At 35.8% G+C, this 14,786-nt stretch overlaps 1 protein-coding gene and 1 long non-coding RNA gene across 3 annotated transcripts in view; both read right to left on the reverse strand.

Moving 5' to 3' along the window:
* Window positions 1-5,093: 5,093 nt before the first annotated feature.
* On the reverse strand, window positions 5,094-5,973 carry LOC147498695 (uncharacterized). The gene is made up of 2 exons (XM_086563320.1): window positions 5,719-5,973; window positions 5,094-5,339 (listed from the first exon to the last, which is right to left on the reverse strand). The coding sequence occupies exons 1-2, from the start codon at window positions 5,971-5,973 to the stop codon at window positions 5,094-5,096; spliced, it is 501 nt and encodes a 166-aa protein (XP_086419446.1).
* Window positions 5,974-11,105: 5,132 nt separating this feature from the next.
* Window positions 11,106-14,786, reverse strand: part of LOC147498696 (uncharacterized) — a 37,754-nt gene continuing 34,073 nt past the window's right edge. The window contains exons 9-10 of one of the 2 annotated variants that reach the window (XR_015195569.1): window positions 11,435-13,012; window positions 11,106-11,319 (exon numbers count right to left, since the gene is read on the reverse strand). This is a non-coding gene — a long non-coding RNA (uncharacterized LOC147498696). The other variant, XR_015195568.1, reaches the window with a different exon arrangement.

A 14,786-nucleotide genomic window follows, 5' to 3' on the forward strand; every position in this document is an offset into this window, starting at 1 on the left:
AGAAAATTAATATCAAACTACTTCTAGTCAAACCAATTAATTCTTCGATTGATAAACACATTATAATTTGTTGACTAGGTTATTAAAGAAGTTTAAGCTTAGGGATTTCCCTCCTAAGAAAAACTAGCATGCAACTCAAGGCAAGAATATCACCATATAATCAAACCAAAAGAATTGCAAAGAGTGAAAGAATACGATACCTAACCGATTGAAAAAATCGGATTACCATATTTTTTCCTCCTAGAAAAAACAGTTCAAAAGAACTGTAATTCTGAACCAGCTCATGAAGAATTGGGTATCAAGCCTTATACCACTGGAAAGCTCTTTGAATCAGCTTTTCAACCCAAAAAGAGGATTGCAAAGCCGAGTTCTGACCTGAAAGTTATAGCAGTTTCCGTAACGAGTGACGCAGCAGTCAAAAAGACGAACTTTGACGTTTTTCTTGATAGAAATCTCATATTTGACTCCCACAAACGTAGGAGAAAGGTCTACAACCATATAGGGTTTGATAAACCACAAAAGATCAATAAATATTGAATCTTTAATTGGTTTCCCTAACAAAAACGAAATTATTAGAAAATTTCTAAAGTTATAACACAATAACACAAAAATAATTCAAAGTAAAAGACTTATCTTTTGATTGCCGTATTAAAGCACTCTCCTTTGTTCTACTACAAAACTCTTTCCTTAAGATTGTTAGAATAGTTGTATGAACACAGCAACTAAAGTAGAAACGAATGAACAAGAGCAATGAAGAAACAAGGACAAAGAAGAATGGCGGGAATAACCAAGGTGCGGATTAGGCCGTCCTTAAGGAAAGAGAGCCCCTTCCAATGGTGCGAAAAGGCAACAGTGGCGTCTTCCTCACAGGATTCAATGGTTAACAGCAGCCTGACTTTGCACTAGAACAGACTACCCTCTAGAACAGCAATATAACTCTCTCTGGCGGCTGACAGAAGAAGAAGAGAAGAAGAAAAGGACTGGTTTGAGTTTTCTGTTTCTCTGAGTTGAGTTTCTGATCAAGTCTATTCTCTCTATGGACTCACAGTCCTATTTATAGAGGTTAGGAGGAAGAGAGACCAACTCCTAATAGAACACTGAAACTTGCTGCTCAAGAAAAAGGCAAAACAAGTTTAGGCTATTGGTCTAACCACTACCCACAACAGTAAGCCCAAGCCCAAGCCCGAACCCTACCCGATGTGGTGGATAACCAATGTGGGACTATCTACTATGCACTAAAGTGGAGAGAACACATATGGTTCATCTCCTCCACTTTGCACACACTCACAAGTATTTCGAAATACACTTAGAGATTCCAACACTATACTGCTATCTTAGTCATTCAAAGTACTGGGATTGGATTCTTCGTCGCAACACATCTTCCTCCTCCTTTTTCTTCCTTAATTTGGATAAGCTGCATAATGTTAGAGTTTTGAGTTATAAGACGACTGATTTTCATATCGCAAATTGGAGTGCTGATTGTGATATCCAATGTTGTTGTGATTCTGATCGATATCACAGAAGATTGTAAGATCACAAGTACAGGAAACAACTGATGATGGTTCTAATCAGCTAAAGTTTGAAGCGGATTATAATCATTTGATCATATGAGTATATGACATTAGCTCCATCAATTAGATTTGTAATCGGAAAAATCCACACACAAAAAATACACTAGAAAACTGGAAAGGGAACAGCCATATGATAATTTGTTAACACAATTCTTGTACTTCATTAATATATAAAATATCATAACTAGTAAAAATAGAAGCATATTCTTACTTTTGAAGCAACGAGAAAAATGTAAGTAGCAAAAACCATTATCTATAACTAGCAAGATGCACCTGCTTTGTACATGACAAACAAATTTATTACATAGTATATTGTAATTGTAATAATATATGAAGATTAGTAATTAAAGTATGCAAATTTAGGTGATGTGAGCACTAATTATGGAATTTATTGCTGGTTGGGATTTTTTGAACAAAATAAATTGCATCGTAAACTTCGACATGCCTTCTGATATTGACTGGTAGGTTTATGAGGCCTGGAATATAAATACCGGAGACTCCACTTATTGATTTGACTTTGAAGCACAGAGTGCAAAAGTGCCTAAAGATCATGCATGGTTTTGTTCATAAATAATAAAAAGCCATTGTGCACGGGTATGACCAAATAATACTTGTTGAAGAAGAGTGAAATATATAAACTATCAAAGCAATTATTTAGGGTCGTTCATGTTTAACAACTTTATTGTCACTACACCATAACAGGCTATTTGCAACGGCAAAAAAGCGTTGCTAATAATTTTTGCAACGCTTTTCAAGCGTTGCAAATATGGCGTCGGTAAAGTGTTGGAAATATTTGCAACGCTTAAAAAGCGTTGCAAACAGAAATTAAAAGCGTTGCAAACAGAAATTTCCAACGCTTAAAAAGCGTTGCAAACAGAAATTCAAAGCGTTGCAAACATAAATTTCCAACGCTTAAAAAGCGTTGCAAACAGAAATAATTTTTACCAACGGTTTGTAACCGTTGCAAAGTTGTTAGTTAATTTAAAAAAAAATAATTTAAAATTCATTTGTAACGGTTATAAACCGTTGCTGATGGGTTGCTAATAAAAAAAAAATTTCTCATATTTTGTAGCGAGACCAGCTAAACCTACAATAACCAATGAATACAAGAATGGTTTAGACAAATATATATATAGCTACAAACTCACTCCAAACTGAAACAAACAAAATTAAGGACATAAAACAAACTTCCCACGAAACAAACCACCCTTGCTTTCAAAATCTTCCTTTCACTCTAGGAAATCCTCGGCATCTTCAAACCCAAAAAGCTCAACACCTTCGCATTCCCCTTCCACGGCCACAGAAACCTGCCCCGCCATGCCCTCAACCCATCGCTCTAGCAGTAGCATCTCCTTGTGCACTCTCCGACTGGATTATCAATACAATGAATAGCCATTAGAAAATAACAATGCAAAGAAAAATTAAAAACACTATGACTACCAAGGATGGCACAGTGGAATGAAAAAAGAAATAACAGAAGGCTGAACAACTGAACTCTTGGGATATGAAGACACTGAACTTTTGGCCGAGTGTAACATGTTTGATAGATAACACTACAAACGTCCATACAACTATTTGGAGAAAACCTTACCTTCGGGTTCTTCACGGTCTCGTCCACACTTAGAATTAGGCAAATTTTGCCTCTGTTGTCGCATTTATAGCATTTATCCGAGACATTTGCAATCCACGACCAATGTAGGTAAAAAGAAACTGAACAAAACAACATGGGAAAGAACATTGAATACCTTAACAACAGTAGGTTCCCATACAATGTTGGCAAATGTATCTATGATTCCACCAGTGTTTATATCGACCCCGTAGTTGTTGCAACTTTTAATTTCTATTAAAATCACAAATACCTTAGTTGTTTGAGGCATTTGACCTGGTTCTTTCTTTACTTTCTCTGTGAAACAAGCATTCTATGTTAATGGGACTACACAATATTGGCAAATTGATCCCGAAAAGCATAAAACAGAGGGGTATAATAAGCAAGACTCGACTGAAGTTCCACATCCTTTATTATAAGCAAAGCTCCTTTACTGCCAAGCTCATCTTTGGAGAACTTTTATCGTAAATGAAAAATACAAAATTAATAAACCAATATCTTAAAAGCATGTGATCCAAAGAAAGAGAAATTAGAACATTAAATGCTTACCCTGTCTTTATCACGAAAGTGCGTTCTGCAAAATCAAATAAAAAGTAGAGTTACATCCATCGCCAAACGTAGTAATCCAAACATATAAAAAGAAGGGGTAAAGCATACCGACTATTGTTATCGTGCATTTGTTTGAGCAAGTAGCTGATTCTCGCTGCTGAAATTTGAGAACATTAGTTCTAAGTTTTGATATCTCAATTCCGCCAATTCAAGTAGTTTACTTATTTGTACTTTTTACTTGAATCTAGTACGTTTTTTTAAAAAAAAATTCTAGTGCAGTTAGTTTATAGAGCACGCGTTGCAAAATCTTGTATCATATCGGTCAAAATTCTAAGGTTCAACTAGAAATCAATCTCCATAATACCGAGAATTCTCGCTCCGCTCGTATAAGCGTCACAAGAAATCAAATTTGTACCGGCCTCTCCGTACTTGCCCTATTAAAGAAGGCTTCCGATTACTTGTTTTTCTTGATTCTCCGTATACTTACCGATTAGTCGCTCCACATCTTTCCGAACAAACCTTCCACCAATATTCCATCCTTTAGTAAACCTACAAAATGTTACCAAAGAAAGTCTTGACCCTACGAAATATAGACAAAGAAAAGATCGCATAATATATATAACATACCATCCGGTAACACTCTTGGTAAACTCTCTTGGTTCCTTAGCGTAAACAGATTTAGGGTCAAGACCGGCAATTCTCGAGAGTATATAGGTCGAGAATACCTTGGTAGATTCAAGAGACCACCAACCCCGTCTTGTTGAAGGATCCCTACGGGGAAGATAACAATGAAAAGAATGAAAAAAAGGCGAAGATGCCATAAATCAAACATGACTTCAAGTAGTTTACGAGGCACTTCCATAATAACGTTCACTGCATCCAATTTTGTAACTATAAACAGACCACGTGCTACACATTGCATACTAACCCGTGTGGAATAAACAACCACACGGGTTGCTTCGATATGAGGGGGCTGCTGCGAATTTTAGCTACCGTGGTTGAGGATCGGGAGGATCTTGAGCACGAGCATGAGGGCAGTGTTGATCTTTGTCCATGAGGGCTGTGGTACATGAGGGCACCGCTGTCCATGAGGATGCAGGTATGACAACCCGCAGAGAAAGCTCGGATATACACTGGTTGGCCTATTGGAACCCGGCTGAAATGGTGCAATGAGAACAACTCAAAATCAAAACTAGCGAGCTAGCAATTTAGTGATTCAAAGATAATAATTTCATTTACAAGCCACAACAATGACTTACCTATGAAGTCGATGTAGTAGTAGCGGCAAAGAATGGTCGTACTTGTGTAGAAGAACATATTCTACAATGTTTGGGCAAGAGTCTCGTAGAAGGCATGCACATTTAAATTCAACTTCCTCCCAATTGGTACTCCATCCATGTTAACCTTGACAAACAGAGAACTCCCAAGATGACCTTTCTTCGAACATTGCCATTGTTGTTGTTTCTTTCATCAGATTTCTTGTTTGTAACATCCTTATTTTTATTAGTCTCAATGACCATTTTGTCTTCATCGACCGAGGAATTCTTGGTTTGATTAACCAAGCTGTTAATCCTATAAGTCCTAATAGGTGGCCACCCCACAACCTCGATTCGCTACCAACAAATTAAGAGTCTTTAATATTGTAATACTAGTAATTCCAATATACCTAAAAAAAAAAAGTCCATTCAAACACCAAAAATAGGAAATTTCAGATTGGGCAAAAAACAAAACAAAAATAAAAATAAATTATTATATCTTATCAACAAATCACACAAGACGAGAAAAAATAAGAATAATTTATGAACACCGAAAGCAAAATCTGAGATGATAAAGTAACACTCTTGACAAGCAAAGAAAACCAATAATGGAAAATGAGTTTACCCGACACCATTTGGAGAAGAAGAAGAAACCAGTGGATGTTGCCAGGTCTTTTAGTACCGTAAAAGGGAGTTTTAAGTGAACAAGGATGATTAATAACAACATTATTATTACGGAAGATGATGAAGAAGAAGAAATACAAGAACCAAAATCTTTAGCAGTCAAGATTCTTCCATATTCACCACCAATCCATGATGTCTTATTAGTATTATTACTACTACTACTACTACTACTACTACAAAGACTCAAACCAAGACCCAAGTCAAGGTCAGTAGTAGCTTGCTCAACTACTAGTACTTGAGCTTTTGAAACTGTTGATAAAGAAGCAGCAGCATCAGAACCACCTAACAAATTCAAACCAACTTCCATAGTAGTAGTAACTAGCACAAGATGCAAAAGAGAAAGTGGGAGGGGGAGGTTTAAGAAAAGGGTGTCATCAAATTAGTTAAAATTGTAAGTTTAATATCAAAGTTTGTAACTATAAGCAGATTCAACATCCCTTAATAAACACGGAAGCAATAAATAAATCAAAATTAGACCCTTCAAACATTGGTAGCTTTCACTACTAGCTGTAGTATCTTGTCTTGAAAGAGATCATAACTCACAAGTCATAACTACATAAATAAATGCAATCCCAAGGAAAAGCAAGAGCCTAAAGAAGCAATGTTAACAACCCCAGCTAGTATTGGGATTCAGTTGTCTTTAGTTCTTTAACATTTAAAGTTCCATGTACCTTAAAAATATAAAATCAATTATTTGAAGGGTGTTGGTTATGACTTGAATCAACTGATTATGTCTGCACTATCTACAGAAATTCACAATATTACCAAGATTATTTTGGTAGCTCCTATAGCTCTAGTGATTACCAGGAGTTCAAGGTTCAAGTTCACTCGTGAATTAACTTCTTTGATCACACCAAAAAAAAAATCAGGAAAAGCAAATGCGTTCAAACTTCAGAGCCTTTTCAGTCAAAATCACGAATGCCTATATAAAGAGATCCAAATGCATACCTTGTTACTGCAACAACTACACCAACTGCCACAAGTAAGCAACCGACAATTTGATTAAACGTATACTTTCTTCCCAAAATCATTTGTAGAAGCGGCAGGTTGCCATACCAAAAAATGTCTGCGAGGTAAGAAAACAAAATGACGAGGATGCCAAACCAATATATGACAAGTTGGTCTAACAAGGCCCATTAGACAATAAAGATAGAACATCACACTTATATGGAGTAAACAATGAATGAGCAATCAGATTCCAAGTTTATTCAACAATTTTTGGTGCGGAAAGATATACCGGGTTTCATTCATTTGTTTTTATATGATAAATCGAGACATAACTAACTTTTTTTTGAGTCTAACTATGGCAGTATAATTGGGTAACACTTGTTCATTTTTAAAATCGGTAAGAGTATGAACAATTATGCCAGTTTTAAGAGCTAAAACATAAAATGAAGATGGAGCTCGGTACTCTTTGACGGTCATAATGAGTATGTTACTATCTAAGTCTTCTTTGCAAATTGGAAGAAAGTGAATTGAACTTTACAAATCAACATCACCGACTTAATATTGGTATAGGTGGTCCCGGAAGCATTCTTTGAAAAGGGGTATGCAAAAACTCATTAGTACACAAAAATTAATAATGCACCAACTAATTGTACCTTTCCACCCTTTAAAAGCTCAACAAAGGAGAACAACACGTCTTTGCTTATGGTGCTTGATATCCGACTTATATAAAAGCAAAGTTTCACTTGTATCAATAAACCCAGGAACAAAATGGAATATACATTTCAGTTCGTCCGGAGCATTGAATTTGAATAATGATCTCTACTTAATCGTGAATCGCCTGCGCCTAAGTGTAATACTAACTACGATCTAAGTTTGGATATACCTCCAATGCCAGACATCCCAAAGAGCAAGTCCAAGGGCTTCTAGAATACCAATTAGCACAAAAGAAGATTTGGGAAGGGATAGCATTTCCTTCGATCACGAAGTCAAAGACAATATCTTGCGAACAAGATGGAAAAGTATATACCAACATACCTGCATATAAGAAGTAAAACATTAGTGAAAGGGCGATTGCAACATTTATCTTAACCAACATTCCAATTCCCACCTTGATACAAATACACTTTGTACAATCTAGCTGTCTATGAAACCAAATACACTCAAACTTAATTTTCACAACCAAAGAAAAATACCCAAGTCCCAAAACTCAAACAAATCTCATGAGCACAAATATACATTGGTGCACAAACAATTTTTACACTACAATAAAAAAACAATTACGTAAACAGATTACCCGAATGTGGTGAATTGAGCAAGAAAGAAAGGGTACTCCTTCATAGGAACAAGAGCAAGTTTATATAAAACTCAATTCACGACAGCGAAAACAACGGTAATTGCAGAACCAACAATGACTGGTCCCTTAATACTCTCACTACTAACTCCTCCTCCTGATTCTTCTGATGATGATAAACATTCAACTCTTTTACTATGAAATGGTTTATTAAATGGTGTGGTTAGAGAGAGTTTTGAGCTGAAGTTCTGAGGTGGTTTGATTGAGATGAGTGGAAAGTGTGAGTTGTTATGAAAAATGGAGTTGTTATTTATATGCAAGTGTTTATGAGAAGGAGGGAGAAGGGTCGACGACGATTTATCAAAAATAAAGTCATACCCGCCCCGTTTTGATCGATGCCAAAATCTCAAAGAACCATAGCTTTCTTAGCATCCATCGCCATAATAACCAACAAGATTCTTGGCACATTTCTCAAATTTGAAATTCTAGAAGTAGAAATCAAACCCCAAAAGTGCAATCAAAGCAACAAAGATCATAGATGAATTCAGCCCTAACCCCTCTTCAACTCAAAACATTTTTTACCCTAAAAACATAATAGGAAGATGGGCACTACTCGATGGGGTTAGATTTTTCTGTTACTATTTAGGAGAGAAATCAGAGAATTTGAGAGAGGGAGTGAAGCGGTGGCTCTGACAAGTGAGTGAGAGCTTGAACAATAAAATGAACAAATAAACTAAGCGAAAAGGTCTTACCTTGAGAACTGAAAAGTTAGGAAGAAAAGGCGGAGCTTGAGCAAATTTGAACAAATCCACTATTTTTCGGGATCCGAAAGTGCAAGTAAAGCAAGGATAAGGTGCGGTCGAACTTTCATCTCTTTCAATCCATACCGATGAGAATAATCATACCACGACTTCCTCCAAAATTAACCATCAAAAGCAGTTTATTGAATGGCCAACATAGAGTAAAACCAAGAAACCCCATTTCTCATATACTAAACCCCTAACCCTAGGTTTAGAAATTATAAAATAGAACTAAAAAAGGGTGGTAAAATTGCATATTGTGGCTTCCAAACCCCGTCTCTCTTTCTCCATTTCATCGTGCTCTATAATCTATATGGTGGTTCTGGTACACAAGTGTGTTTTCTTTCAGTAATGGTCTAATGGAACTGTAGAATGAAGGTTTCTCTTTGTTGAAAAGGACATAAAGATAAGAAAACCCTAACCTAACCCAGCGGCTGTGAGAGAGAAAGAGAGGTTTTCTATTTTGACATACCGACGACGATTTCTTTTTTGTTTCTCTATTTTTGAAATTTCGAAGTTGTTTTGGTTTTTTGGATTTGTAACACTTCTCCAACGCTTTTTAAGCGTTAGCAATTAATTCCGGAAATTCACTCAAATAAACCAACGCTTTACAACATTACCAACGCTTATTTAGCGTTGGCAATTTACTAACGGTAAATAAGCGTTGCAAAGCAAAAAAGGTGCGTGTTGCAAATATCCTATTATGGTGTAGTGTGTATGGTAGAGTGACACTTCATACTTAAATATATAAAATTTATACTGGCACATCATTAGCCAAACGCTTACTACAAAGTTTATCTCATTCAAAGATAGTCCTTACTCAAATTGGCCTTGGGCTACATGCATGGGTGCGAGATGCTTAGGTATCATTCCAATTCATCCTGCTTTGAATCTCCGAAGTAAGTGAGAAAAGACCTATTCTTTATATTAGTATAACTAAGAGCAAACCATTAATAAATCAATGCCTGATAAAAATAATTTATATATCTTTCTATAAATGAGAACTGGGTCTGACAGATGCAGTAGCAAGTGCATTGCCGCATGATAGTTTGGGAAAAAATTTAGGGTGTATGGAAAAAGAAGCAACATGTATACTAAAACCAAAAGCTACAGTTGAAGAGAGCATATACATCCTCAAATTTTATCCTCCGACTCTTAAACAAAATTTTAACCAATATCCAATAAAACAATACTAACAACTTAAAAGGATATAACCACAAATATGCCTTTCCATTACGTACTATAGTATGCAGGTTCACCAAACATCCTCACATATGTACAATCATGCATATGAGCAACATGGTATTAGTTTATGTAAGCGGAACCATGAAACTTATTAGACACTCCTCACAATTGTCTACAACTTTTTCATTATTTTTTTTAGCTAGCACATTGCAAACGCCTTGTGTGTTGTACCCATTAAAGAGAAAAACAATCTAAACAAATTTGGGCTCCAAAATCCCAAGTGAAAGAAGTTCTCTAGAGGAACATTCAATGGTCCAATAATATTTTCATCTCAAACAAATATCACAAATCGTAACTCGTAAGAGACCATGCAACGATTTGTTTATCATTATAAGTAACTGCATTTAATAATACCTATATGTTGTATACTTCTATTTAGAAATAGCCATTTACTCCGAAATCATATCGGGGCTATTGGATTCTCCCAACAGCATACCGGTCACTCTGAAACTTGTAACTGTATGTGCGGCGTAGAAACCAACCATAAACCTAGATCATGCAGTTATGACAGTTATTGATAGTAGTCATATTGTTGGAGTTATCCCTCACATGAGGAGAGAAAGAAGTTTAGTTTGTGTGAAGATGTCTGAGCGCGCGCGTGCTCAGATTGGTCTTGCCCAAGGCGTGCCCGCGCCCATGCCGTGAACAACTTACAGTAAGTTGAGGGCGCACGCGCTCGACATTGGCCTTGCCGAGAGCACGCCCGCGCCTATGCCTATTTTTGGGCAGAATTCTATTTTTGTGAAACCGCGAGTTTGCAATATAAGTTGGGGTTTTTGGCAAAACCTAACACACTAACCAAGATAACACAAGAGAGAGAAAACCCAATCTTGAAAACAATCAAGATTGAGAGATAACCTTTACAGAGAGACAAGCTTGTAAAGAGAAATGAGTGATCTAGTAAGGTGGGAGACTGAAAGGAGAGATTGTAATCTTCCTTCCCACTTTATAAAAGGATTAATTATTATGGAAGTAGACACCATTGGTCGAACTGTCACACCCCGAATTTCGATAGAATTCGGAAAAGATAATATTTGTTCCCGACTCTTCGATTTTCGAGGTGTGATGCACTCTCAACTCCCAAAAACCCATAATCAGTTTAAATACGCGAATAATTAAAAACCAATAAATTTTTTCAAATAAACAAAAGTCCTCTTCATTACAAAAATTCACAAATAATATTTAAATTACAAATCTCCTTTCAACCCTCTTTAATTATAATTACAATTGAAAATAGAAAACAACATTTGTCTCAACTAAAATCTATTACACCTTAAAGGAAAACAAAACATATTTTGAATATAACGCTAATGCAAACCAAAAGCAGCAACCAACCTTCTTCCACACTAATCCTGTCAAGACTTATCAACTATGTTCATTCAATGAACACACCCGATAAACAAACATGCAAATCGGGTCAGCATTATAGACAATGTTGGTGTGAGTAGCCATAAAATACAAATCATACTAATACATATATATACCTAATAAATAAGGCAGTTAGTTCCTCCACCAAGGCACCTTAACATCCAACGAATAATACAACATCCTTAAGTACAATAATTAAGGCAGGTAGTTCCTCCACTGAGGCGCCTTAGTTTCCAATTCAATAATAATAAGGCATTTAGTTTCTCCATTGAGGCGCCTTAACTTCAAACCGTACTATATCAACTATATCTAATAATCAAATAATAAATATAAACTTACTCTTTACTTACACTGGTATAGGCCAAATCACAGAGTGGGTCACACTTGCATAACTAATCAATTCAACCCACCCTTCTGCAAAACCTTGTGAATGCAACCTAAGTTATAATAGAACAAGCATATCATATACCTAATTCCAAACATCTCATTTGAACCAAATTTCACAACCACCCTCAATCATTTATTATAGATTTAACGTACACTTTGATATATCATCACAATTATTGTTTAGAGTTTCTTTAAGTGTCTCTAGAATCACGTTGTCTCTATGTCTTACATAGTTTCCCTGGCTACCATAATTGCTATCCAACGCCGAACATGTACATCCACATGCCTCTCCTCACATAATGAACCACTCCGTGCGTATTTACTCTAAGCGGGATATCGCATACCAGGTAACCCTCACACGAAAGCCATTATGTAAGTACTGCCACTATTCAGCATAAAATATTGCGCATCTCGTTCTAATTTTGCGAACGGAATAATCAGGCCACTATTCGGCTACGCCAGAAGGGCCATTCAGATTCACTGAAATGCCAGAAGGGCCAATCAAATTACTTACGCCCAAAGGGCCATTCAGATTCACTAAAACGCCAGAAGGGCCAATCATATCATATACGCCTAATACAAGGGTAAATCACAGGAGTTGTGGTAGTTAGGTTATAGGATTTTCGTTACGTAATTTATTCAGGTGTCATACATTTATATCTCATAATAATTCTTGTTCTATCTTATGCCAGTATACTTAATTGTACTTCATGCCAGTATACTTAATTGTACTGAAGCTCAATGTTTCTCGTTATAGTAAAATCCACATTATCACGTGCCAATACTATTCATTGCACGATATCCAAGCATTTCTATATCAAATCTCAAAACTTATTATTTTACGTGCCAAACATATATTGCACTACACCATAGGAAATATCTTAAGCCTTCATACATACTACAATTCATTTAAGTAGCAACTCATAATAGTAATTAATCATATAATGTATTCGTTCAATATATTTATGTGAACTCAATTCACCATCAAAGACACGCATTATTTCCATTTGTGCACAATATAAAAAGTATATAAATAATCAAAATATATGTCCATTCTACCAAATGTCAAAAATAAAACGACTTTAAAAAGAAAGAACAACTCAAGTCCAAATATCACGCATAATTATTCGAGTCCAAATCACAAGTCAAGTCAAACTGATCAACCGTCAAAAGCCTAATACTAAAGTCTATGAATCTTATTCACCAAGAAACTCCAAATTTTAAGTTTTGAAAACACTCCCCCAACCATAGATCTGGATTCTCGATGCCATTAATGCGTCTTCAAGCTTTCTTCCAATTCGACAGCCCTCATTCAAACATCAATAACCAAACTCAAATCAACAAAGTAAAAAATCATAAAGACAAGGGTTCAAATAAAAAAGGTCCGGACAGGCGATGCCATTAACGCCCTTCCAAAGCTTCGCCAACATAATAATTTTAATAATTAAGAGCAAGAAACCATATATAACAGTAATCAGTTTAACAATTTGGCAAGTTTAACACTTCAGCGTGATACGAAAAATATCGAAGGAAGAATAAGGGCAGCACAAAGAAACTGAACAGAAAAACTCGACAGTAAATGTTTTTATTCTAAAACTCTAGTTTCGATGAAAAAGAAAAACATAACTACTCACCTGTATCGCGAAAAATGTATCTAGAATATGAAAGAAAAATCAATTCCGCGCCAGCTAGAATACGCATGATCCGTGCTCCGTTCTTCTTTGTTTCAACTTGTCTAGTTCTAATGAAAAATTAGTTTTTCTTAAAAAACCTCCATTTTTGGAAAACCATCCATTCTAAAGAAATCTACCATATTTTACTTTAAGAAACTTTCCATATTTTCTCCCATAAATTTTGGAATTATTCTCTCACTGTTTCCTTATCAATACAATCTCTATACATTATTTTAAAACTTAAAAACTTTTCTATTAAATCATTTTCAAACCAAACAAACCATTTTCCTTTTTTTTTTTTTCCAAAAAGTCAAACATACATATTCACTCAACTTAACTTAAGACTTTATCAGTATTATATTACTATCATTATTATTATTTTGCAAAATAATTAATTTTGGACATTTAATAAAATGAGGGTGTTACACGAACCACAGTATATCTTTGTGCTGTGGTATGCTTTTACTTCTTTGCATTATTATCTGTTGTTAATAGTTGTTTAGAGAGTTGGGTATGTTAGGTTGGTTGTAGTGAATATTTAGAATTGTCTGGAGATTGTTGTTGGTTCAAATACAAGTTATATGTATAGTAGGGATTGATTGATATCGTTATTCCCCGGTCAACAAGTGGTATCAGAGCCTTAGTTAGATTAATCTAGGTTGTTATCCAAATTTTGCTCAGAAGGTGTTTGACAAAATTTCTGAGAGAAAATTTGAGTTGAAATAGCTTGTAGAGATGGACCATTCCATAAACTCTCGCATGATTAGTATGAATAGAGCAAACTACACCATTTGGAAAGCCAAGATGAAAGACTTGCTATACTGCAATGACTTGGCACAACCCATTGAGAATGGGGGAGTAAAACTGGAAAAGACTAATGTGGTTGAGTGGAAAAAGCTTGACAGAAAAGCGATTGGGTACATTCGATAGTGGATTGACGACAGTGTCTTCCACCATGTATCCCAAGAGGCTACCACTTTTGGCTTGTGGAAGAAACTCAAAGACCTCTATGAAAGGAAGTCGACCGAAAACAAAGTGTTGTTAATTAAGAAGTTTGCTAACACGAAGTACAAAGAAGGTTTTTCAATGTCAAAGCATCTTAATGAAGTACAAAATATCATCAATCAGCTGCACTTGATGAAGATTAATATGGGAGACGAAGTTGAAGATTTGTTCCTATTAATCTCTCTACCCGACAATTGGGAGACGTTAGTAGTTTCTCTTAACGAAGCCGCTAAGGATGGAGTTATTTCCATGGAGATGGCTACCGGGGAATTGTTGAATGAGGAGACAAAAAGGGGTTCACGAAGCAGCTCCTCTCACTCAGAGATCCTTGTCACAGAGAAGCGGGGGAAAGTAAAGAGCAGAAAACCATCTCATTCTAGAGGTGATGCCAGAAGCAAATCTA

The sequence above is a fragment of the Coptis chinensis genome, chromosome 5 (assembly GCF_015680905.1).
Source record: "Coptis chinensis isolate HL-2020 chromosome 5, ASM1568090v1, whole genome shotgun sequence".
Lineage (NCBI taxonomy): Eukaryota > Viridiplantae > Streptophyta > Magnoliopsida > Ranunculales > Ranunculaceae > Coptis > Coptis chinensis.

Bases quoted from the DNA above. Each gene is read 5' to 3' on its own strand.
- LOC147498695 (XM_086563320.1), bottom strand. From the start codon at position 5,973: ATGGAAGTTGGTTTGAATTTGTTAGGTGGTTCTGATGCTGCTGCTTCT. The intron at 5,340-5,718 runs GTAATAATAATG...ATTTGTTGGTAG, and splicing joins CTTCTTCTTCATCATCTTCC to CGAATCGAGGTTGTGGGGTG.